Below are 26,722 nucleotides of genomic sequence, written 5' to 3'. Positions count from 1 at the left end.
GATGGGGCTTGTCATATATTCAACGCCAGGTTTTGCAAAAGCCAGTGTGAATGCTCAAGGTTAATGTGGGTGCACCGGGGTGGAGAGGTGAGGAGTTGAACAATTGGAGTTTGTTATTCAACCTTGGCAGAAAGTCAAACCCCAGCGGAGGGAAGCCTCTTATTGAATGCTCACCTGGTCGAAGCCACAGGGAGATGGTGTTTGTACACACACAGCGCTGAAAGGCAATTCAGACAAGCAAATGGCTATTCAAAAGAAAAATAAATCTACCTCCTTTTGTTTCTCAAATGTATTTTACTCTGTGCCACTCAGCCCTGAAACCTCCCAACCTGTTCCTGTAGATAGATCTTCAAAGCTATTTTATTCCTGTCTATATGTCAAACCAAGAGAACTTTCTAGATACGTCACTGCACCCTGAACTGCTCACAGCAGGACTGTAACACTCAGTGAGATAACCGGGCATGTTTAGGATCACTGGTCCATTTTTCTTTTTCTTAAAATTTCTTACTTTTTAAAAGTATTAGAGGGGCTGGGATAGTGGCTTAGTGGTAATGTGCTTGCCTAGCATGTGTGAGGCACTGGGTTTGATTCTCAGCACCACATAAAAATAAATAAAATAAAGGTCCATCAACAATGAAAAAAATATTTTAAAAATAAAAATAAAAGTATGAGAGTTTACTTTCTTTATAGAAAGTGTGGGAATATAGGTAAGCACTAAGGCAAAGAGTCACCCGTACCTCAGTAATTTATATGGACTGATAACACAAATGCTGGTTGAACAGAAATGGAATCACACCCCTCAAATATTTTATATTGTTTAAGTCAACTACGTTTTCCCTACACTAGTGTGTCATGGTAGCTAGAGGGCCTTGCCCTCTGACTGGAGATATTGTGGTTCCACTTTATTCCTCTGTGTTGGGGGGACACAAATAGACATCCACACAAAAACAAAAGCCAGTGACCAGGACTGGAAGGATTTGAGGTTAAGTATTATTAAGTTGTTTGCTTTTAAGAGCAGAAGTTCTCCATTAGCATGTGAATGCAGTTTGCAGAGTCTGAAGCTCCTGATGCCTAAACACACACACAGGCGCAGGTACACACACACACACACACACACACACACACAACACAATCACAAAATACTTCTCAACAGTCCACTCTCAAGTATTGCTCTTCTTTAGAATTAATCTCTAAAATTTTAATCTCTGAGTCAAAGGGTTGGTGATCACCGTGATTTATTGAGACTTCTACTTTAAACAACAGTTATTGTCTAGATCCCCATTTAAGAAACAGGACCACATCCTGAACTGTTCCTAAATCATTCAAAGATCTCTCAGCATCCCCATGAGCAGGCTTGAAGGGATAGAAGCAAAAAAGCCAACCCCTGCATCACAGAGTCCTTCAAATCCAGGCCACACCAGACAAGATTCCCCAGAACCAGCTCTGAAGACCCCATCTCAGCAACCCAGGCCGAGAATTCTGAGCTCTCCCCGAGCACGGCCAGCCAGTCCTAGAGCCTTCTGCGGAGCATCTTCAGCTGCAGAACAATTAACACCAAAAGGCTGGCGCAACCAGCTGACCCAAAGTTTAGCTGGTCTCTCCCTGTTCTCTGCATTCAGCCTTTTTTATTTCGCTGACACGGGCTCCTGTCCCCTTCTGTCTCGGTTCCAGACGGTCAGGGGCCTTCCAGGCCCAGGAACTTTAACTGCATCCCTGGCAAGATTAGCACTGCTGAGTGCCAGATAGGCACATCACCTGGGAAATATACTGATTCACAGGAAATCCACCTAGGGGACACACACCTGCTTTCCCCCAAGAAAACCCACAGCGTGGATGGAAGTCAGGCATATGGACAGCCGGTAACTGTCCAGAGACACAGAACTCTCCAGATTCTTGGACCTCAGCATTCTCCTTGGAATATTAAGGAAATAACCAAACCATCTCTCAAAATTTAATACAAACGTTACTTACCAAATCATTATTTCTGTCAATGAATTGTGGTCAGGGAAAGACCTGAACTCTCTAATAACAATAAAATGCATAAGTCACTGCAGTATATCTGTTTACCAAATAGAGGATTTAAAAAGCATGAGCAGATTTTAAAAGATGTTAGGTAGTTTGAAATACATAGAATTGTGCCCAAAGTATAAGCTCAACTGCATAAAACTAAAACAAGAAGTCACAAATAAATTTTAAAATACATTTTAGAAATAGGAAAAAAATACACCAGAATGTTTATACGACTTGCTTTGATTGGTAGAACTTGGTCATGAATGCTTGTCTGATATTTCCTTTCCCCAAGCTGAAACGCTAAGCATGCATTTGAACTTCGTAATAAAAACAGCAATCCATTTTATTTAAAAGAAAATCGGTTAGCAAACATTTCTAAGATCAACTCTGTCTCAATGCAATGTTGGAACCTTTTTTTTTTTTTTCATGAACCAATCTCACAAAAATCATGTTTAAAGGACTTACAAGAGAAAGCCACTGTCAGGTAAACTCGGAATCCTCGGAGAAGCCTAAACAAGTCTGGAAATAGAAGGTAAAGCAGGGAAGGCTGGGAGCGCAGGGAGGCAGGGCACACAGGGATGCAGAATGGACTTGCAGAGAGACAGTTACGTAACAATCCCGGGCATCGGTGGTCTCAGGCTTGAATGGCCTCCTCTGTGGTGAAAAGGGGACATTTATGTTGACTTCCAAAGTCATGAGACTCGACTACATAAAGACAGCACTGCAGAAAAGCACAGAAAATGGGTAAACACTCGGGAGATGGAACTTTACAGAAGCGGACTTTTAGCCACTGCAATGTCTGGCATCCAACAAGAGACACTGTCACAATTCCAAAGTCGAGAGACAACCTCCAATGGAGCCTCTGATAAAACCAGGAAGGCCAGAGGGGCCCCCGCCTCGTGTGAATGCGTGACGCAGAGAGGCACTGGGTGCTTCCTCCCATTTTGAAAATTAGAAACAGCTTTTATCCCTCACAGCTAGGATGCAGCAGTGGGGACAGCCCTGCAAGCAGATCAGTTGGCAGCAAGACAATCTCCTGATGGGCGTGGCCATATTTCCATGAAAGCACAGGTACATCAGCCGCCAAGAAGGGGCCTGCTGAGAGCCCCAACCAGGGGTCAGTCGTGAGCCAGCAGGAACCAGAGACTCCCAGGTGAGAGTCTGGGTCCTGTGCTGCATTCGGCTGAGTCGATGTAGAGATGCAGCTGGTGGCAGGAAAAAGTAGCACAGCAAAGTTGAAGCACCGTGGACTGCGTTTTCCTACCAAAACCCCCTCTCTGTAAACTCACTCGGAATTTCCAGACTAATTAAAATTGTGAACTCCTCCTGGGGGAATATAAAAGACAAAATGCTTATGGTTTAAATAAGTTGGCTGGCTGCTTGGGAGTATTACATATAAAGAGATCGAGGTTGTGACAGTACAAGGCTAAAATGCTTAAAAAATATAAATGTCAACACCCCAGGTTGACAAGGTTGCAAACAAAGGGAACAGAAGTGGTAGGAGGGGCCCTTCCCAACCAGTCGGGAGCTCCCAGCCCCTGCAATGTTGCCGAGGAGGTAAATTAACAGGACTAAAAGCATCTGCAGAAAGATGCTAAGCAAACAGTGCTACCAAGAGAACCTAGAAATAACCCAAATGTCGTGGGCAAGGGCTGGGTTTCCAAATGGTGGCACATCACCAACACGATATACTAGGCATCTATTCAAATAATTGAAAGTTTTGAGAAACAATGGGAAGGACCCAAAAACCAAACACCATGAAGGCTTGAAAAGCAGCATTTAAATACAAAATTGTATGTACAGCGGTACACGAGTCTTTCTTTTTCTTTCTAAAAAATTATGTTTATTGTTGCTACCTCTTTTCATCAATAGACACAAGAATTCAGAGTGTTTTTTTCAATGATTCTGTGGATCACATTTCATGATGTCATTTAGCATTCTAAAGTGACTTCAACCAAACCGGCTTGGCTATGTTGAAAGGCACAAGGTTGATACCCAGGGTAGGTATTGCTATTTGAGATATTTTTAATGTAAACTTCTAAAAAAAGGGTAACCGCTGGTGACCAGAATGGGCAGCAATTGTGCAAGCCAAGCTTTCTCGCTTAGCATTGACCTTGATGAAAGGAATCAGGCCTCCTTCATTGAAGTTCAAAACAAAACGAACCATCGCCTCATTTTAAAGAGCAAAAGCCACAAGCCACAGGGTACAGCCTCTGCCAGGGGACGCTTCCATTTCTTGTTTCCTATTGATGAACTGCAGCAAGGCCCTCTTTTTTAGATGTGAAAGTGGAGGCCGCTGCCTCTAGGGTTTAATGAAGCGTAGGAAGAGGGGGGAACTCAGAAGAGAAGGACCACTGAGGACTCAGCCTCTTTGTGCTGTGTGGTGGATTCCGTGGTACTGGGAGAGCTCAGAACCGATGTCCACTAGAAGGAAAAGAGGCCAGAGGCAGATATAGGCAATCCCTCCAGGTGTGAGGGTCTGCTGGGGAACACTGGGGTTGGGGGGGGCTGGAGCCAATATCGTCGGATAAATGGCATGTGCAAGGTGGTTTGTCAAGTTTATAGCACGCACTACCCACCAGAAGGAGCACCAGCCAGATCCCCTCCTCAGGCAAGAAGTCAACCAGCCTTCCGCTGTGAATAATTCACTCCTCGTGTGCACACTGCTGTCTCTGGGCCACCCATAGGGCAGCAGAAAGCACACCAACCTGAGGCAGACAGAGCTGGCCTCAAATCCTGACTCCACTATTCACTGTTGTGGGGCAGAGGGGAGGTTGCTGTGACTCTCTGACCCTCAGTTTCATCCTCTGAGCATACAGGGAAAAGGTAAGTGTGATTTTTCCTACACTCTCAACTGGCACTGAGTAGATTCTCAATAAATACTATTGGCAATTAGTAGCACTGGTGATGACAGAGTAGGATCGTTATTATAATAAGTAGTAATTTATATGTACTCACATATCTAGGTACGTTTGATGTGGTGAAAGAGAGACTTGGCCGTGGAATGAGCTCAAACAGAAACTGTCCTAGCCATTTGTCATGTGTCCAGAAATCATTGACAGAATTAGCCAAAGAAATGACAGCAGTGTGTCCAGCACAGGTAAATGGCCCCACAGCAATGGTCACACTGATCTCAGGAAGAAGTGGACGAGAGGAAGCCTGGCCATTGTCCTGGGCCTCCGTTCATCTTCAAGTACCTAGAGAGCTCTGTAGATGTGACCAGGGCCTTGCGTCTTGGGAGGACTCCCGCAGACGGAAGATGTAAGGTCTTTACCGCAGGGACTCCGGGGCTTTACTCAGAACTGAATTTCCAGAATGTGGCCCTCGGCACGTTTGTGGAGTGGAAATGTGAAGGAATGTGTGAGGGCCTGGCCTACGCGACTTGGGGACTGTTGAGGTGGGGCTCCTCATCTCCCCTGGCCCGTCCCCCCGGCCTCGTCTCGTCAGCCTGAAGCAGGTCCACACAGGAGTCAGAGATAGGAGGAGGAGGCCAGCACTCTCCCTTTGTTTCTCCTTGGCATCCTGGACACGCCCGATGCTGATGCTGCTCCAGCATCGTCTTTGTCCTGACTTCTGTCCGGGTGCCCAAGGTGACAGGTCAAATTAGAGTCAGACAGGCAAAGTCACCTCTCTGCCCATCCTGAGACATCTAGGTGGTGCATCCTACCAGAGGGACACTTGAGGCCTGTGGAGGACTGGTGGCTTTGGTGCAGAGAAGCTGCCTGACCTTGACATCGAACCACCACCGTAGGAATCGTGGCTCTACTGACGTGTGCACCGTGTGGACAGCGGTCACTCTGAAACCTCTTGGCCTCAGTGTCTTTGGGTGTAAGATAGGAAGTGGGCATCGCCTGGCAGGACGCGGTCACCTTAAAAATTAGATGGGGCACTGAGGCTAGTTTGGTGAGGTGTGCAGCTCGCAGTTGTCACAAGGGTGGAAATTACTTTCATGAATAGAAACATTGGTGAGCAAGAAGGATCCTTCCCCTGGAGGTTACTTATTAAACCTACTATGTGCCAGGAGCAGTTCAAGGCACGTGGCCACACTATGAAAAAGACAAATGCCATGGGGTCTCTGATAGAGGGTGGAGAAGAGCAGTAAAGAAACTCTTCATGTGGCCAATGGTATTGTCTCCATATGACAATAAGGGTGAGGGAGGCTGACTGTGGTGACAGCGCAGGTGGAGTGGCTGGGAATGTCACCTCGTTGGAAGCGGGTCACACTTGATCAGAGATCAGAAAGCAGCGATGGAGGAGGCCATCAGACCTCCGGGAGGAAAGCTTTCAGCCAGGATAACAGGTGTACAGAGACCTGGAGAAGGCCCAGGTGGCCTGCTGGAGGGACACAGAAAGGCCAGCGTGGCACCTAGCAGAGAATGGGGAGGTGCCCACGGGGGAGGAGAAAGGTACCCGAGGACCAGCTCACGAGAGAACTCAGGCCACCGCTGGAAGGTGGACTTCGCTCAGTGAAACGGGACGTTGGCGTGGTTAGCTTTTGCTGTAGTACACGCAATCCTGAAAATCAGTGGTTTGAAATGACAATTTTATTAATTTTTGCATTTGTGTGGGTTTACTGTGGCGTTCCTTCTCTGGGCTGGCTCAGCTGGGGCTGTGTCCTCTGTGATGACCTCATGTAAGTGAGGTTACCTGGAGGTCAGGAAGGTGACATTATCTGATTCGTACTTTTAATGGTCCTAGAATAATAAGGATTTTCTGAGGGACAGCGTAGCCCATGCCAGGCTGTGGCCAGGCCTGGGCTAAGGGAGAGCGATGATGTTCCACTGGGTGGAGGCCCAGAGATGAATGCATGGTGCTGCCTAGACTGACGCTGCCATTTTCAGGAAGGGGGAGAGGACACACATGCCACCCTCAGGGTCCCAGTACTTCATAAAAGCATCTCTGCATCATTCCAGAGTGGACTTCTTCTGGTCCTCACTCCCTTACCTAAACTCTGAATTCCCAGAATCTAGCTCAAGATGACTGTCGGGTGGATGGAGGATGGAGGAAGACTTGGTCTCTGAGACCTAGGGTACTCTTAAGGGTGTGGCAGGTCAATGGAAAGAGAAGAGCCCCTGGCTGACCTCCTGGGTTAGACACTCCATCACCACGAGCTGGGTGACCACCGGGAAGCCAAGCTCCCAGGGCTGGCTGCAGTGACCCTGCGTAAGTAATAGAGAACTCTTCAGGTGAAATCAAACGGTAGTCACTTTTCTTTTTCTTTCTTTCTCTAACAGAAAATACGACGCTGGCATGCTAACCGCGTGAGACAACTTGGCCCATGGACAGCCACAAAGCACAAAACACAACACGAACTCAGAGAAGAAGCAAGAATGGTGTTTTCCTGGCGTCTGCAGAAGCGCTTTATTTTTCCTCTAGATTTCTTTTCTAAAAAAAAAAAAAAAAATCAAAAACAAAAACAAAAAAAACTGACACAGACTTTTTTAAAGAGACGATAGGGACTTTTAAAGAAACTTTAAACGAACTTCAGGTGAAATAGCCAAGCATGCCCTTTTATTAAGCATGGGATGGGAGGAACAGGAGGAAGCAGCAGCAGGAGGGAAACCCAGCCACTGGGCTGTTCTGGAACCTTCCAGGGAAGAATGAGGGAAGTATTTTTACTCCCCACCCCAAGAATATTCCATGTAGCCCTGAGGACACGCTGCCTCCCATCTTGCCCATTAGGTAGGTAAGGAATGATTTGCAAAATGGGTTATAATCTCTAAAGAATTTTTTGGATAGCTTTGGCAAGGGAGTGGAGGACTGGCACACTTCTGCCCGCTAGCCCCGCCCACTGCACTGCGTCTCTGGGTGTCCCCATTTCAGATGGCTAGACCCAGGTTCTGAGATTCTCTCCAGGAAGTGGTCAAGCCGCCTCAGACTTGGTGGAATGAATAACTGTTTCCTGGGTCTCTGCAGCATGAAAGGATGGGCATTTGCTTGTTCTTCCCTAAGCAGGAGAAAGCCAGCCTCTGACTATAATGATGGCCATGGTGGTGGCCCTGTGGGATAAGGGGACACACCAGGCTGTTCCAAAACTGAGAGTGAGTTGCTTATGCTTCTACAGTGAGGGAAAGAACTGCACACCCATCAAGCTTTCCCTTCCCATCAGGCCACCACCAGAAAGCAAGGGACCCACACCCACCCTGACCCCAGAAAAGCGACATCGTTCCTTGACCCCACGATTCCCTGCTTCCCCTTGGTGCTTAACATTTTTCGCTCTGTTGCAATTGCTTCTTTTGTGGATCTGCGCTGGAGGGGAGTGGAAGCCCCCAAGATGCTCAGTAGGAGGGGCCGGCGTTGGCCCGTGGTGCTGCTCAGGTGCAGGGACGTGGGAGCCATCGTCGCCCCAGCTCCTAGCTGGACTGCCCGCCGACGCGTTCCTGGACCAGCCTCTCGCTGAGCGCCCACAGCGCCCGGGCCGTGTCTTCGCTCTGGGCTTCTGGTGAGGGCAGGCAGCGGCAGCAGTTGTTGAAGTACATCCCTCCCAGGCCCTCCAGCTCCGGAGCGGCTGCGCAGTACACCGTGGTGGCAGCTCCCTGTTGCTGGAATCAAAGATGAAAAAAAAAAAGAGAATGTGTAAGTCGAGGGAGATGTCCTTCTGACTAGGGACCAGCCAGTCTCCTTCCACCTGGGTCACCCGAGTTGGGTGTCACATGGTCAAGGGTACTGAGCTCGAAGCCCATGACCCGTCATGGGAAGACAAGTTCACAAACTCCACTTGGAAAGCTTGTGTGACTTTCCACCCCTCCGACAGGAAGAAGCTTCGAAAATAAAGACACTTGTCAATATGTCCTGCCAGGTGCCTCTTCTGCGAAGAGAAAAGACAGAATCCTTCCTAACACACAGGCACACATTCATCGACCCTCGGCTTCCCAATGTGTCATGTAATTTGACACCTAGATCTTTCTAGAACTTTCTGTCTGGACTATTCACTCTTAATTACAGCCCATCAGATAGAAAACCCGAGTGGGGCTAGAGGCAGATGGGTCCTTTATTCTTTGCCCGTGGTGCTGCTGGGGAAGAGTCTGCTATGCACTTAGAATGTTTAGAACACACAGAGACATGCTCCGCACACGTGCCCACACAGACACACGTTAATTTGTCCAAAAAAAAAAAAAAACCAAACTGTTCCTAAATGCCATGTTTGTCCTGGATTTACAACGGGACAGTGGCTAAGGGGGTGTACTTCCTTCTGGTGCACTTCAAAAGGCAGGTTGCAGTGAATGCCATTGATCACTCTCCCTCGCCTGGCATGTGACCGTTGGGGCTGTGGCCGGGGATATGTGCGCTGATGGGGCACCACGTCATCTCGACTGACAGAATACTGCCAGGATGCTGTAAAGAGGGCAAGAAATCACTTTGCTTTGCAGGCCATAATTAAAAATAATAGGCTGCTGCTCATGGGAAGACACGATGCGCATGGCTCTAATTTAAAACCAATACAGTTTACCTGGCACCTTATGATTATTTATGCGCACCGCGGCCATTGCTGCATCAACTAATTATCAGCTGATGGGGAGGGGGTTGCCAAAGAGGACCCGAACAGGTAACTGCAGAGCGGGCGCCTTGAGGAAAACATGAGGGGTGTTTGACTGTGGGGGAAATGACTACCCCCAGTCACTCAGAGGTCACCATTTTCCTGCCCCTACACAGTGTAAAAGCAGGTTGCTTCTCAGAGGGGCATCTGCCTAAAGGGTGATTTGGTTTGCATTTGCTGTGATCGTTCTCAGAATCATCAGGGGCCAGGGCCATGCTAAGAAGCAGGACCTCCAGGTGTTGTGATTTTAGGAAAGTGGCATAAAGCAGACTTGTTTTGTTGATGGGTGTGCGTGTTTTGTTTTGACTTCAAGGTCAGGGTCAGTGGGTCACCTTTGAATTGGACCGACCATGGAACGGTTGAAGGCAGCCAAGTGACTAGATTGTGGGACAGGTGTCAAGGGTGAGACACAAGCTTTGGTTCAGTTCCACGGGACAAGTTCCGTTAGTCTGGAATTTGAGCCGACAGGACTGGAACTGAATTAAACAGTCACTGGTTTGTTTCCTCCCCAGCCCCCTCACTTTGCCCACTCCCCAAACGCCTTGGCTTCTGCAGTTTTTCCCCCCAACTCACTTGTGTGGCCAGAGTCTCTCATGGAAGTGAGTTCGGGTCATCCAAATTTCCCTTTGATGAATTATTAGTCTCAGTGACCCCTAGCTTAGCACCTGCCACATTTACCTGAAGACCTTCCAGTGGTCTACCCTGCACCCCAAGCTGGAACAGGGACAGAAAGGGACAGAAAAGAAGAAGTGGGGACTACAAGGTTCACCCAGATAACTAAGCCAAACATCCTCCTCCCTGGTTTCCAGGAGAGTTCGCGTGGAGATGGTTCGCAGCAATTGTGGGTAATCTGTCTTGGGTTCCCATTTTACTTGGCAGCTGCAAAACCCACCAGGGCACGGTCGGGTGGTTTGCCATTGACTTCCAAGTGGGTGAGAATGCAGTCAGGTCACACTGAGGTCTAGCCCCTTGTCCCCAACCCCTGAGAGGTCATGATATCAGTGTTGGTGCATCACCACAGACTGGCCTTCCACAGGTCCCTCGGTCCTGAGAAAAGACCCAGGAGGCCAACTGGGAAAGCAAAGAAGAACCCTTTCAAACCCATGGCGTATCCACACATTCAAGGTTGTATTTTGCCACTCTGCGCATCTAATATGGTCTCGTGTTGCCCTCTGGCCTTGATGGACTGCTGTTTCTGCAAAGAAATTTTGTAGTCACTTTGGAGAGCAGGGACATGCACCTACCCTGCATGGAATATGCAAGCATGGCCACTGGCCTCGTTTTGTGTGAGCCAACATTTGGCTACTATGCTGAAAACCATGACTTTCAGAAAGCCCAGTTTTTTTGTTTTGTTTCTTATCAAGAGTTGGCTTTGGTCCCCTGCCACCAGGTTTAGAGTGGTATGTAATCTAAACTTCATTGCCAGTGGCTCTGGCTTTGAGAAACAGCACAGGAGGGCCCCTGAAAGCAAGATCACCAAAGATCAGCTGAATACATTTGGCAAAGTCTCCCTCGGATTTGGCATGGTCCTGCCATGCTGGACAATATCTGTTGGCCCCATGCCCGCTACTCCATGGGCTTCTTGGGGAATTCTCTTTCCAGCTACCCTAAGGGCAACCTCTGAGTGACATCTTTCTACGATCAGATGTGACGACAGTTTAATAACAATTTCTTGTTTTCCGCTCATCAGCTTTTTGGTCTGCGTATCATCAGCATGAGACTGAGCCACGTTAGCGATATCTCATTAGTAAACAAGTTGGCACTGCTGATACAAGATGAAACATTTTTAAACTGATAAAAAAAAATTTTAAAGAAGCACTTTAATCACCATCAAATGACTTTCACGCCACTTTTGGGGGCATCGCTACATAATTCAGAAAAGATGAAAGAGCCGTATGAAGGAAGTAATGTTAACAACGCTGGTGTAAAATATCTGTCACCATTGCTACTGATCCACTGTGATAAAATAATAACACCTTGACATATAAACACTGGCTGCAGCTGTGGGTTCCCCTAAGTGATTTTTTTTTTTTTTTTTGAGAACAATTTATCAGTAGGTTGCAAGCAGCTGCTGATCACGGGACCTTCGGGGAAGCAGCACCTTCGTCCCCTGCCATGGCAATGAGGCAGGGTGTTGACACGGGACTGATCATTTCTGGGAAACCCAGCAGAATCTTCAATCATGCCTGAACGCCATTTCTGATCTAGTCAAACATTTGTGAGCTTCCAGAGGAGAACTGTGCCATCCATCTTTCTAGTGTATGTAAAATTACCTAGGATTCTTGTTCAGGATTAAGCTAAGAGCATCCTTGTAATAAGGGTGCATCTTTCTCTTTCAGAAGTCATTTGTCAGGTTTGCGGTACAATCTTCCACTAGAGAAAGGTGGGATTTAAGAAGCAGTTGCTGTGTGTTTATAGCAGAGGAGGCCCTGAGATCTAAATTATCCATTCTTCCAGAACCCATGTTGGGATGAAAATGTTAAGTAGCCTCTTTTCATCAACATTTATTTGATAACCGCTAGTCATCAATTTGTAGCTGTCAGCACAGAATATAAATGAATATTGACTCCTCTAAAGGAAAAGTACAGAGGTTTCTGATAAACAATACGTTGTAAAGGAAAAAAAAAAATCCCGCATATTGACATGTGTAATGCATTGGCTAGGACTCTGGTATAATACTCACGTTCTGATAAGGACACAAGTTACAATTAATGTTTAGTTTTCAGGTTTCTCTGCTTTAATATGCATGCTTATTTAAAAGAAAGGATAGATTCCTGTCTTCAAGTAGATGTAACTATGGAAAGTATTTTAAAATAAGCACAGACTCATGGCGTAGCCACATGTTCCATGATGGCAAGAGCAGGGGACATTCTAAGATGGCTTTATCACAACCTATCGATGCCAGGACATTGCACGGCAGAGGCTGAATTCATCAATGTACACAAAAAAGTAGAGTCATGAGAGGGAACAGGGCACCGTAGCTGATCCGGCTTGGAACCCAGGGTCAGGGAAGGAGGGCAGTGGGCAGAGTTCAACTTCTGGGACAAAGAGGTGATCTGAAGTGAGCCAATGTAGCAGAAAGGAAAGACAGAGGCCTCCAAACCTCACGGCTTTCCTGATCACTCCTGGGGGGTCTGTTAGCCAGGGCACACACTCCCCCAAAGCAGAGCCAGCCATCGAGTCCAGGGGCTTGAATACCCCAGGCAGGGTGATGTGCCATCAGGGAGCGGTCAGGGAGGGGATGGAATAAATGGCTGCCGTGACTCCCTCTCCTTCCTTCCCCTGCTGCCAGTGACGCTTCCACAAGCAGGTGCAAGGTGGGCTGTGGAGTTCACCTGCAGACACCTTGGTGCTCGGGGCAGAGCTGCTCCTGCAAACCACCTGGCATCAGATTGATCTGAAAGGCGACGACAGCAAGAGACGGTGTGTTCCCCACCCACTGCCCAAGAGCCCTCTCTGCAGTGGACACATCGGCCACACGTTCCACCAGTTCACACAGCAGCGCAGTTTGCACAGGCATGGCGCTCAACGGCCTCTCTGATGACAGGGACTGAAACAATCGGTGCCCTCTTCCTCCGCGGAGGCCTTGCGTAATGGAATTGCACAAGGCAGTTTGGAAGAAGCGCTGATCAGCAAACAGGCCAACATCTGCCAAAACCAGGGGAGGGAGGAGAAGAGAACAGACTTCTATCCTGGAGAGGACTCCGCCCCCCAAACTCTGTTCTGCTTTCCAGCCAGTTCCAGCCAATGGGGACCTTTCACCAGGTCACCATGACCGGCACTTAAAGAGAAGTTACCATTTGCCAGGCCTCCCCAAAGAAGCTTGTAAGAATCATATTCTAACCCTCACACCCTCTCAGCCAGCCAGGAACCGCTAGCATCCCCATTGACAGAGAAGCACCAGAGACCAGAGCCATTGTCCAAAGCCACACAGATATCAACTAACTCCAGAATCCATAGGAGTTGGTACAGGAGTCTTCCTTCCCAAATAAATGGCACAGATATTGCCATGTTGCCCGTCTGCCCATTTCCTCTTGTCTCCCATTCGGCTCTCAGGCAGGTCACATTTGGCCAGAGTGATCCCAGACGTGGCCTCCATGTGTTGATTTGTCGTGTGTTCACCTGAGAAATGTTCAAAGGAGATTTTCGACTGTTGATTTAGCCGGTGAACTAAATTGAAATTATATCCATTTGGATTAACAAAAAACGAAGACTCAGCGTCCCTTTGGATGATTCAATAGCAAACGAACCTTAATAAAGAGGTCATCTGATTTTAAATGCCGCCTCCAGGCACTTGATTTACCAAGCTAAGGAACTTACTCCTCAGTGCGATAGAGTTTTTCAATGCATAACCATCAAAATCCGTGAAGACTAAGTCATCTCTGTGACCTTTCGTAGGACCACGCTCTAACACGCTCCGTCAGACTTGCAGGGGAAAGGTGCAGTCCACCCTGCCCCACCCCAACAGGTCTCCAACAAATTAATTTCTACCAATTTCTCACAGTTGAATCCGACAGAGGCCTTGGACAAGACAGGCTGAGACGCATGCAAATACTCCCTGTGAATATTGAAATTCCACTTTCTTCCTAAGCCCTCGGGAGCTTTGCTAACTTACAGGCTGTTCTGAGCATTTTCTTACAGACGGGCTTGCACTCTGCTTCTCATGTGGAAAAACTGAACATCAGGAGCGCAGATATTTGTTTTCGGGCTTTGAAAGTGTGAGAGAGTGTTTTGGAGAAGCTGTTTAGGCCACACGGAGCCTGCCTCTGCCCCCCACCGAAGGCAAAACGCCCACTTTCACACGAGGGCCTGTGTTTCTTTGCTAAAAACAGGCTGACAAGTGTCGACAGTCTCCGGTTCCCTTTCAGTCGACTCTCCCCACCAAGGTGAAGAATGCCATTCCCCAGGTGACATTGAAGACACAGTCTGTGGCCAGGGTTTAATGGCAGTGGCTCTGAGGGACAGCCAAGCAATAGGCCGCACCAATCTATTAGTGAATGCGATTGGTCCAAGCACAGACCACGGCCAGACGTGCAGAGGACACACTGAGCCAGGTGGAGCAGGAGGAAGAAGGTCATCTTTCAAATGGCAGCCGCCGTAAGCTCAGAGAGAAGCTCGTGCTGACCGGGCGGGTGGGGGGTGAGGACTTTCCAGTGTGCAGTAAAACAGGCACCCCAAATAAGACACCCCTAAACCTGATCAGGTCCCTGACCAAACACATGCTTTTCTAGCTCCATCTCTGAGGCGTGTGCAGAGGCTGGCTTAGGGCAGGGTGAGCTGAAAAGTCCCCAAGAGAGTTGCCGTCCCTCCTCTAAGAGACACCAGACCAGTGGGTTCCAGCAGGAACACTGAAAAGAATTCTTTAAAGACCAAAGAATATAATTGTCTTCCTTAGCTTTAAACTGGGGGGAGGAATAGACAGGCCATCCCAACCACCCAAGGACCCCCAAACCACGTTTGCTCTAGAGTGGGGGTGGGGGGCAGAGGCAGCTCTCCACTTCAGCTGTCCTGTGGACAGAGAGACCTGGGAGGGCTGCCAGGGCTCTGCTTTCAAGTCCATGGATTGTTCTAGATGTTTCCTTGAAATCAGTGAGGCCCTTTTCCTACCTTCCCCATGTGCCAGGATTTTCACCATAAACGTTCCAAGGACTCCATAATGGATTCGTGTCTTAAAGAAGGGAGGTTCAATGTTGAGAACTCTTCCCTTTTTCTGAGACCGGAGACAGGCTTGTTGGGAAGGGGTGGGGTTACTTTAATGCGGGAAGGAAGGAGGGGGCTCAGTGCGACCCTCGGGGGTGAGTTTATGCCTGCCGTAGGTGTTCCTGGACTGATGGGACCTGAGGGATGCTCTTCAGAAATAAGATCATGGACTGTGGACGGTGCCTTCCATCCATGAGAGAATTCCCCGGGCATTCCCGGCTGACGTCACCCCGTACCCACGTCGGTCTAGGTTCAGTCTCTCCTTGAATGGGAAGTTCTCTTGCTGGGATGGGAAACTGCTCTGGGGTATCCGTTTTTCCACAGCTTCCTTTGCATTGGCCGAGCAGAAGACGTTGGCCACCATCTTCCTGGTAACATCTTCCTTCCACCTGGGACAAATCGGATGGCCTGTCACTGCAATTTCCCATCTGGGCCACCTCTATGCTGAAGGACCGACGAGTGTTTGTCAGAGATAAAAGAAGATATTTAGCTTGTGTTAATTTGAAGCATTTTACATTTTTTAACTCGACTTTAACCTCTGTTTTATAGCTCTCTCTGTATTCTGTACATAAATGTATGCCTCTGTATTTGCCATGTATATTGAAATAAGCCTGTGAAATTGTTGCCAGGCAGAATTAATGGGTTTAGTTCTCACATAGTGGTACAAGGAATATGTCCATACTGCCAGTAAAGCAAACAGTTTCCCCTTCCTTTCTGCATGGAATGACCCCACTCGGTCTGCCTGCCACAGTAGGCTCATTAAGAAAACCAAGAACTGAACGTTTTGTGAGCAGCCAGGATTTCAGGGCAAACCCCAAACACACTGTTTGTTTAGATTTTTAAGGTTGATGCCTCCGTTATGCTTAGGTCACATATATATTCTACAACGTAGTTATGAAAGGCGTTGGGGGAGGGACACACAGGGTCCCTGATGGGGATACCTCATGCTAAGGAATTAACTCTTGACTCTGTCTTCCTAAAATGAATTAAGAGGATACACTCTGCAGTATTCAGACCTCAGGGGCCGGCCCCGATGTCTAGCCCTGCCATGTCAAGTCGGGCCTGTCTTGGTTAGGTATGTGCATTTTCATAGAGAGCTCACCGGAACAGATCATTTCTCAGGCTCAAAGACGCTGGCCTTGTTAATATTTCATTTAGAACATACTGTGGAGAGTGTCTCATTTATATTACTTCCATAATTAATGGTGATAGCTTAGGCACTGCCTTTACACCGAGAGATCTCTTCACAGTGGTCGGTGGGTAATGAGAAACAATAGATATTTCATTCACCAGCAGCTTGTTGCTAGTTAGTAGGAAATGATCGTGTGTGCTGTTGCTTTAATTGCCAGGGTAAATAATTCTGCCTGGGTATTAGTGAGCATTTTAAAGAACTTGATGCAAATAGACTAGAAACAAAACAAACAAACAACAAAAAAATTACCTTGATTATGCAATACCTTAGCATAGAAAGTTACAAAGGTATGTCTTTTTTTTTTAAAAAAAATTGCATTCTATCATGCAAATATTATCTCCATATGCATGTGCTGACTACTCATGTACTGTATTTTAGGAAATACAATTAGGCTGCCTTTCTCTTCCCCTCTGTAGACTGTAAATAACTGTAGATCTTTCTCTTGTTTCCCTATGTAAATATATGTAAATACTAACAAGCTATGCATGTTGATATTCTAGGCAATTTCAGGTACTTTTATAATCTGAAGGCATGTACTTGAACTGGTTTGTTAAGGGGGGGCTCTCTCAAACTCTTTAAAGCTGAATAGAAATTAAAGATTTCTTCCTAGATGATTGTGGCTTCTTTTGTTTGCCTTCTCCATGCAGAATGGAGTCCCTCCCAGGTTGTCACCTCACAGCGTAGAGACCCTGAGCATGCTGCAGGCCCAGAGACCATAGCTGAGCTACCTGGCTTGGGTTTTTACATGCTTTCCTTGGATTTTTGAAAAAAAAGAAAACTTTCAGAAGCCTCAGATGGGCTTCTTTAGATTTTTCTAGTCCAAGAATCTTTTTTTTTTTTTTTTTTGAGTATCAGGGATTGAACCCAGAGGCACTAAACATCCCCAGTCCTTTTTATTTTTTATTTTGAGACAGGGTCTCACTAAGTTGCTCAGAGCCTCACCAAGTTGCTAATGCTGGCTTTGAACTCGTGATCCTCCTGCCTCAGCCTCCCAGGCCACTGGGATTACAGGTGTGCCCTACTGCGCCCTGCTAGTCAAACTATCTCCAGTGAAAATCATCTCTCCTGTCCACTTCCTACATCTAACCATAGTGCAAAAACCCTGTGAAAGGGTCCTTCCCATTTAAAAGGTGCAGAAACTGAGTCACATCAAGACTAGGTACTTGCCTAAAGTCACAGAGCCCGATTCCTTCCTACATACAGAGGATCAATACGCATTTTCTGGCAGGGTTGAAGTCATTTAGGCTCTGCAGGCACTGTACGACCCTGCCACTGTGGCAAAAAGCCATTGACAATGTGCATGAAGGCACAGGGATGGGTCCCAATAAAATTTTATTTACAAAAATAGGCAGTGACAGGCCGTAGTTTGCCAATCTCCTCTGCACACTCCGCCAGAATTCAGTTGCTCTTCAACAGTCAGTCCCCTTTTGAGTCGGAGTCTGTTGGATGGGGGAAACATATTCTGAGCAATTGAGAATTCTCCATCTCCCTCTTCCACATACCAGCACTCTTTGTGGAAGTCATGAGATAATAAGGAGGTGAGCGCAACTGAAATCACCCGAGCCTGCGAATCAAGCTGTCTTCCTCCCACCAATTATAGCGCCAGGTTTCAATTTGGTTATCTTTAGTTTTCATAAATAGGGATGGAGGGGGAAAAGTAAGAAAGACAAAGGTAGAAAAGAAAGAAAGATACCAAACAATCCTCACTCTTCAATGAGAGGAAGGAGGCTATTACCTCTGGTATCTATGGAAACCAAGCAGCGCGCACACTTTTTAATGGCTGGGAAACAGCGCTGGTGTTTGAAGATGTTTTGCCCAAGTATGATACTTCAGTGTAAATGCATTAATTGACAGCTTCCTTCGGGACTTGTTTATTGAAGTTTCCAAACTTAATTTGATGGCACAGGGAACTCTCCAGAGCCCTTGAAGAATGCGGCAAAGCTAGATCTGTAGGGAGCAGAGCCAGCTCGGGCATCATCGCATACAGATCCAGCTCGACTCTCCCGCAGAGCCAGGGAAGAGACAGTCCCCACTCCCTGTAGTTTTCCATTAACAAACCCTCTGTGCTCACCTTGCAAAGGGAGAGAGAGGCCCTTGCTAACCTCCACTGAGCAGGAATCAATACCGCCTCTTTTGTCCTCGAGGGAAATGGAGGAGGAGGAAAGATAGGGGTGTTTTTGCAAATTGGGTGGCAGCGAGGGATGGTAGGGAAAGCCCAGGAGCTGAAGCCAGAGACACTTCAGCTGGACCCCTGCCTTGGCCACCTGGCAGCTCCGTGACAGGCGAGAAAATTCAGTCTCGTCATCTGTGAAGTGGGCTTAAGAGCACTCACTTCGAGGGGCTCTCCTGGGGATGGGTGAAACATGGGGTCATCCCCGCTCAACAAATACTGTGGAAAGGTAGCTGCAATTCTGTTGATTGCAGGTTTAAAGACAGAAGCACAGGGGTGGAAATAGTCTGTCTTTCCCCTCACTCAAGGGGCTTCAGCAGTGGGAAATTTCTGGTGTCTAGACCAGAAATCCATGCAGCAAACACCCTATTTCTTCAAGCCAGGGACCAGGCTGGCCATGAATTCCACGGCTCTTCTGGCCACAGGGGGCCAGAACTAAGTTCATGTCCGTGCCCCTGGGACATCAACATTTAAAGAACTACCATGATCCTCTGTTAAATTCCAGACACCCCTCACCCGGGCCTGTGATCCATCTCCTCTACATTCCCAAATACCCGTGAGCAATGGGGGCTGGGAAATGGGATGCGCAGATAGAGCGTCGATGCCAGCAGGCAAGTCCAGTTACAAAGAAAAAGCCCAGTAGGAGTGTAGGTGGCCTGTGGTGGGTGCTGCAATATTCTTTCCAATGTTCCATTCAAAAAGCTTTTATAGTAAAAATTTTGGAGAAATATACGTGTCTCTCCCTGTGGGGTGTTAGCCCCATTCAGGTACATGAGTGGCACTTGTTGACTTAGGGTCCTCCAAATACTAAGGAACAGGTACATTTCTAGTAGGCATTCTAGGGCCACTTAGCCCTGTCTCTCTTATTCCTCCAGTTCAATTTTTGCCTCAAAATGTGAAAACCCGTTCTTCTACACTCTTCTAGAAGTCAGGCAGCCCTTCCGATCCGCAACTCAGAGGCCGGAAACCAACGAGCCGAGGTCAGAAGTGAGCCACTGTGTGAAGGGATGTGAATTTGCAGCCATTCGGTAGGTGGCTGTTTAATTTGGCTTTGAACCTAACGTGCGGACGCCCACCGCGTGCTGGGGGTGGCTGGATTTGGACCTCTGATGGTGGAGGCGAGCAGGCTGCCCAGGAGACGAGCACAGAGTGGTGGGTGAGCGGATGGTTGCCAGGGACAAGGCGATGGCTGGTGGCATCTGCCACACCCCCGGGCATGAGGTGGCCTGTCCTGGTGTCCCCCCCTCACTCCCCACCTACCTACGGCAAACTCCAGATATCAGAAGTGAAAGCCAATCTCAGGCCAGCCCAGCTGGACCTGGCGGTGGGACTCCCCCTAAGCCCCGAGCATCAAAAGGGGCGGTTCCCAGCTCCGGGTTGGCCTTTCACAGGGTCATAAACTCTCCTTCAGGCTGACCTCTATCTCCGCCTTCCCCTCCGAGCCCTGGGAGAGACAAAGTCCTTCCCCATAGAGACCACCTGTCCCTGGGCCCCAGCGACTCCCCTTGAGGCAGGTCACTCTCCCACCTCCTCACGGCTCTAAAGGGCTGGGCCAGGCCTTAGACTGGCTTGCGGGAGGCTGGGTGAGGAGGGCCCTTGCCACCCCGGGGCCATCCCCGACAGCAGCAGCAGGGATTGTGGGTGCTCATGGCTGCGGGCCCCCTCTGATTCCCACAACCTCACCTCACTGGGTGGTGCTATGGTAAAGGGGAGACCAATGGGGGTGCTGGGAAGCACCAGCATGAAGATCCAAACAGAGGTCTCCTCGGTTCAGAGCCCGTTTTCAGGCTCCTGGCTCACGTTCGCTCTGACCCCACAGTTCACACCCTCTAGAGCTTCCTGGAATCATGAGTCAATGGGAACATTTATCCCAAGTGGATCCATGAAGCGGTTCCATAGTCCCTGCTGGGGTCACTGAACTCCCGGAGGCTGCTCCAGAGCTCCACGGGGCTCCATTCCTGTGTCCTCAACTCCCTGGCTTCCAAGGTGGTGTCCTCAAGCCCCAGGAGGACCCGGTCTGCCTGCGGGTGGCCTTGGACAATCGATCCCCAGAAGGTCTTCTGAAGGGGTCTGCGGGCCTGAGGAGACATGCTGCTTCCGTCAGTTGCAGGAGCCTCCTGCAAGCCGGCGGGGCTGGGGTTAACGGCTCCGCAGGTGTGGGTCACCTGCAGCAACACCAGGGCGGTCTCATGGCGCACCGGCTCCAGGTGGCCCTCTCCTGCCTTCGCAGTTCAGAGAAATGCTGAACTCAGGGTAACAGGGACACCAGGAGCATCTTACTCTGCTTTTTTCCCTCTCTGGTTGCCACACCTGGTGGCCTCGTCTCCCAGATGCCTGGCCTGTAAAAAGGAAGGCAAACACACGCATCTTGCTTGCAAGCCTGGTGACAGGAAGGGCCGTAGCCACTTGTGCAGCTGGCCCCCCACTCGTCTTGGTGGCTAAGCATCTGTCCTCCACTGGCCGTGTGGGAGGAGGGAACGCAGACCCAGGAGGTGAGGCCCAGGGGGGAGAGAGGCTGGGGCCGCGGGACACGGGGAATCCTGGGACTGGGAGTCGTTTTCCAGGCAATAATGGAACCAGGGGCTGAAGAGGTGCAGGGTCTACTCCCTCCCAATATCAGGCTGATGAACAGAGACGACCCTCTGGAGCCTCCTCTGTGGCTTCCAACGCCTTATGAGAGCACGTGCTTAGAGACAGAAGGTCCCGGGTCACCCGCCGCCCCAGCGGGTGGAGACAGGGAGAGGAGCGCTGTTTGTCGAGTCATGCTTTGGTCACTTCATCCAAGGTGACAAAACTTGAATACACCAAGCTTCTGCCAGGGGCTGCCTCGACGGAAGGGGCAAACGGGTCCCTGCCGAGGAAACTGCCCGAGATCCTCTGTCCACGGCCTTGGTGATGTCACTGTGCCCACTTTCAAAACCGCGCTGTCTCCAAGCGGCTCCCCTGTGTGAGGAAGCGCATTCTCAAGGGGTAGGAGCCAGCGATACTGGGAAGGAAGAACGGTCAAGGGTTCCTTCCCTCCTCGACTGAAATCTCTGGAACATTTGTACCTAGGATGTAGGGGCCAGCTAGGCTGTTTCTGCCACACAGAGCACTTCGCTACAGGAGCCTGTGCGTGGTTCGGGGGAAGCAGGCTCCTCGTCTGGAACAGCTGGCCTCCCTCCCTCCCTCCCTCCCTCCACCCTGCACCCACTTACAGGGTGGGGCTTGGGGCTGTATACAGTGGGCGCTGTGGTGTGCTCCCCAGAGCCCCCATTCTGCACCAAGAGGTCCTCATTTCCCCAGCTGCTGTCATTGTTTCTGAAGGCTCCGTCTATCCTTGGAACTGCCCTCCACCAGAGGATCTGCCTGACCCAATCCAGCTCTCTCCAGGAGGCAGCCCATGTCAACAATTTCCGGGCCTCCTTGGCCCAACTCAAAACATCTCTGAAGGATCACCTCAGCTTCAGAATCTCCTTGGGACTGGCTAAAGCACCTGCTGCTCCTACATCACAGCTGGGTTTTCCCTCTGCCACACCCTGCTTACCCCACAAGTGTGGATGCTAGGCCACGCCCCGGTAATCTTTTTGCATGCCAATCTCAGTTGTAGAGTCTGCTTCCCAGGATACCCAACCTATGACTAACAATAGCTCTGTGACTATAAGAAATACACTGAACCACTCTGAGCCTCCGTTTCTTCTTCTGTGAATATGAGATACTGATACACATATATTTTACTCATTCTCACGACTGGATCAGCCCGTGCACATAACATACTCTCACGGAGCTTGCACACAGTCCACATTCAACTGATGGCAGCTACAACAGAAGCAGAGGCAGGGGCATTAATCCACTCACGCTGCCTTCTGTCTGCATAATCCTTTCCCATCCATCAGGTCGGGGTACGTGGCCTAGGGCAAAAAGCGCAGGCTTCCTCGGGGCTTCTGGTGAGACGAGGTAGATTCAAATCAGACATTTTTGTCTGCCCCAGAAACTCTATTAAAAGTGCCACACGGGGGTGGGGGGAGTGTTTAAGTCAGTGATCAAGAAACATCAACAAAAATTTTGAAAGATGGGAAGCAGATGGAGAAGTGGCAAGTCCCGACTCAGCAGATTGGGGCCTCTGGGAGGGGAAGCGCCAGAGATGAGCCAGCTCACCCCGCGGAAGCTGGGAGCAGAAAGAAGCGGTGAAGGACGGGGCACCGGGGCACCCTGAGCCGGGTTCTCACGCAGGATGGCAACTTGCTGAACAGCGTGTGTTATCGCCAGGTTCAGCCATCACAGCTTCTGCGAATGTGTCCCTGAGGCCTCTCCTTGCCCTCACAGCCCATCGTCCCCTACTGCTGAGTGTGCTGTGGGTCCTCCACCTGACAGAGGGGTCCCAGCACCCAACCCCAACACGCAGCACCAAGTAGGGACTTGGCAAATATGAATGCATGACCGCAAAGGAAAAATACATCAAACCCACTTGCCGCATAAACCAAATGCAGATTTTTTCCCCTCCAATTTATTGTCAGTGTGGTTTTGACCCAGTTGTTCTCCACGGGTTATGACTCACGTCTGAGCTGTACCCATGTAACACTTACGATGTGCCAGTCAGTGGGCCCAGTGCGCCCTGGCAGGGGCTCTCCTGCTCCCCCACCCCGGCCCCCGGTTTCTCAGCAACCTTGTGAACGAGGCTTGCCATTCTCTTCCCCAGTTCATAGAAAACAGATGCAAAGTCACTAGCACAAGTCTCCACAATTCCCAATTGACACAGCTGAGAACCAGACTCATGCCTGTGACCCCAAAGGCCGTGCACAGAAGGCATGGAGCTAAAGGGATGCTTCCGGAACCCTTGGGGGCTGCCACTTGTCCCTGCACTTGCTTTCCAGGTGCGATTTCTACAAAGCTCCCGGCCCATGGGGTTGGCTCTTGCCTGCAGAGAAACTGGAGGGCCAACAGGCTGAGGGTGCCCCCAGAGCCCGACAGCAGGAGAGGGCGCGTGTGTCCTAGACGCTCTTGGCATCTTGGAGTCTCCTCTGAGTTGTGAACGGCTGGTGGTGCAGAAGTAGAGCAGCCTTCCCCAGGCAGAGGGTGCAGCGTGCTGCAAACAACAGCCAACCGCGTTTGCATGTGTGTGCTGTCTGGGGAGGAAACTGATGGGCGCCGTCCAGAGAGATGGTGCATTGGGCTGATCAGCAGGTGCAAAGGTGAGCGCAGGCTGCCTTGATTGATAAGGGAAACCAGGATCCCACCCACCCACTGATTCAGCTTCCCCCCAGATGGAGTCCCTGTGACAGAGCTAGGCTGTGCAATCCACCTGCTATCCTGAATCACCTTTACCCAAGGAAGCCTTTTCCTCCCCTTCCTCCAAACCAGTGGGGTCTCACCTGGGTTCTTTCTGGCTAGGGGATCTGCACTATGAAAAGGGTGAGGGCCTTGTATGCAATATTTCAGAAGGTTTAATGAAAAGCATGGTTTATCTTTAAAGAAATCCCGGGGACTATTGCTATCTAATACGTTGGTAACGATATCACTTGTAGGCTGAGGTCGCACTGGAATAGAGAACAGAGGTGTTTCCGGGAAGACAAGGCCCAGGAGCTCTACCCGGCAGCCACACTGCTTGCTCAGGAGCCTCTCACTGATTCAAGTTTCAGCAAGACATGAAGAAGCACAGAGGGCACTGGCTGGGTCTGCTGCAATTCAGGCTGTGGCCCCGACCCACTGAGGCCTCCCCTGTTCCAGACTCCATGCTGTGAGTGTCCAGATATCCGACGGGAGGCCTCTCCATGACCCTCTAAGGTGCTTGCCACCATCCTTATCTCTCAGGGGCCCCCAGTGGAAAGTGATTTGCACGTAGAAGTAAGAGAACTTGGAGGTGAACTTTGATCTATCTGATTCCAGAGCCGGCACCTCCCACCCTGTATTGCAAGATTCCACCAGAAAACACCAGAGACAGAATTGCCATTTCATAGGAATAGACAGAATGGCCTTGACCCTGGGGACAGAGAAGCCGGGGAGAGCAGAACACGGGCAGCTCATGGCTGGTTCACAGCCAGGGAGACGGGCTTCTCTCCACTTTTTGCTAGCCACAGTGAAGCAGTAGGGATGGCCGTGGTCAAGGCATGACAGGAGGCTTTTCCTCTGTCCCCTTCTCCCCGGGCTCTGGGATAGCTCAGATAGGTTGGATGACTTTCCTAAGAACACACAGCCAGTGAGGGACAGAGATGGGGTTCAATTATAAGAAGAGTGGGCTGGGCTCCAACGTTCTCACTATACCTACTCCTTGTCCTGAGGATAAGCACAGGGGTGGACCTCACCCAGGAAATAAAAAGTGGGAGAGGCAGAAAATAAAAGAATGTGAGAGAAGGCTGCCCTTGTAAGCCCAGGGCCACGTGGGTCCGCTCAAGGCTGGATAACCTGCCACCTTGAGAAGTACCTCCCTTGACCAGCCGAGACCTTGCCAGACATGACCCACGTCTCTTTCACTTGACAAATCATTCAAAATGCCCCCAAATGCTCCCCACCCCCCCACCCCCCGCCAAGGCTTAGCACCGGACTGGCCCAGGGTGCTCAGTGAGCAGGAGACAAACACATGGATGGATGTGCAGGCGGAAGGATGAAGAAATAAACGAGGAACTTGACCCAACTTGACCCGTGTGGGCACGGGTCAGCCGCAGCTGCCCAGGCAGCAAGCGCGAACCGGGCCTTCTGAGCTGGCAGGATCGCCGCGGTCCCTGGAGCAGAGCTCCCTGCCCACCTCATACTCCATGAGGTGTGAACGACATTATCTGGAAATACCCCGTGACTGATTCCCATCCCTTATCTCCAGGAGGAGAAAATCGTCTCCAGCGCGAATGCCCCAGATTCCTGGCCAGTTTATGTAAGGCGCTTCAAGTGATTGCGGTATTTTAAGCCATTTTTAGCTTAAATCACCTGACGTGGGGTGAGCCCAGAAAACCTGATATCCTGCTCCCTTAAGCTCCCTGTTTTTCCACTAATTTGGTTCCCACTCCTCACTGCATCCCAAGTGCTTCTCCATTGAAGAGCGAGACTCGTGAGCACACAGACCCCCCGCCCTAGGATCTTTATGACAGATGCCATCTTGGTGGCGTTGGGCATGGCCTCCCTGGGCCCCAGGCTCTCTTACTTTGGGGTGTCCCACGTCTGCTAGGCGGAGGGGGGATGGTGTTTGCTCTTGGTCCTGGTTCCTTGGTTCTGTAGATTGGAAACATGTCAGCTCAGCCCGAAGAGGATGGGACAGGAACTTCCTCTGAATTATCTCTCAAATGCCTCTTCACTGACAGAACTCTCACAAGGCCTCCAAGTTATTAAAACCGGGCTTTTAGTAAGTAGCCAGAGGAGTGCTTCTTCTTACCCAAGGATCCTCAAGCTTCTTTGTAAAAAGGTGGATAAGAAAGATTGTAGATGCCACAGCCTCTACGGTTCCGATCATGGAATCTGTTATGGTAGTGTAAAAACAACCACGATAACACGTGAACAAATACACCAGGCTAGTGACATGGACTGCAGTTGGCAGACCCCTGTTATACCCAAACCACCTGCTTAATCATCTAAGTAACACCAGCTAGTTCATCTTCTTGGTGACTTCTTGCCCTTGACAAAAGGGATTTGATGTTTGACTCAACTTTCGTGCCATTTTAATCCTAGTTGGACACGTGGTAAAAGTTTCTGGGGAGCCAAAGCACATGAAACCCCTATCCTTGGGCCTTTCCATATTGGGAAGCCCTCTTGTGTGGGTCTGAGCACCCAGAGACGCAGCAGTAAGTTCGTGGTCTTCGGACTTCGCATCCAGACCTGAGGCGGGAACCCGTGTGTCACGGCTCCATGTTAATTCTTGTGAACGTTTGCCATAAGAAACAATTTGCCATGAAAACATTTCCAGGGAAAGATAAAATAATGAAGCGCTCCGATGCTTCCATATTTACATCTCTATCCCCCTTCCCCACCGCATCCCAACTCTGTTTCCTAAAGCTAACTAGAGTATGAAACTACCAGGAATTTTTAAAGAACTAAATTGCCTATAAAAATCACTCCATTCGTATCGATTGCAAGATGGCAAATAATCCACCCAGCCCGTGTCACAGGGAGCTCAGAAGAATTTTTGGTGCCTAAAACTTCAGTCCTGCCA

General features: G+C 49.5%; 2 protein-coding genes across 2 annotated transcripts in view; one reads left to right on the top strand and one right to left on the bottom strand.

Moving 5' to 3' along the window:
* Positions 1-7,335, top strand: part of Maf (MAF bZIP transcription factor) — a 312,248-nt gene extending 304,913 nt beyond the window's left edge. Inside the window, exon 3 of the mRNA XM_077792926.1 lies at positions 7,245-7,335. The gene's annotated coding sequence lies outside the window, so the exon portion shown is untranslated. The remainder of the gene's footprint in view (positions 1-7,244) is intronic.
* A 140-nt stretch (positions 7,336-7,475) lies between these two features.
* Wwox (WW domain containing oxidoreductase) overlaps positions 7,476-26,722 on the bottom strand; it is an 862,968-nt gene continuing 843,721 nt past the window's right edge. Inside the window, exon 9 of the mRNA XM_026392988.2 lies at positions 7,476-8,552. Coding sequence (XP_026248773.1) covers positions 8,364-8,552 — 189 coding nt within the window. The 3' untranslated portion in view covers positions 7,476-8,363. The remainder of the gene's footprint in view (positions 8,553-26,722) is intronic.

Source organism: Urocitellus parryii, chromosome 15 (assembly GCF_045843805.1).
Source record: "Urocitellus parryii isolate mUroPar1 chromosome 15, mUroPar1.hap1, whole genome shotgun sequence".
Lineage (NCBI taxonomy): Eukaryota > Metazoa > Chordata > Mammalia > Rodentia > Sciuridae > Urocitellus > Urocitellus parryii.
The sequence above is the reverse complement of the archived record's forward strand: the minus strand, read 5'-3'. Positions and strand labels throughout refer to the sequence as shown.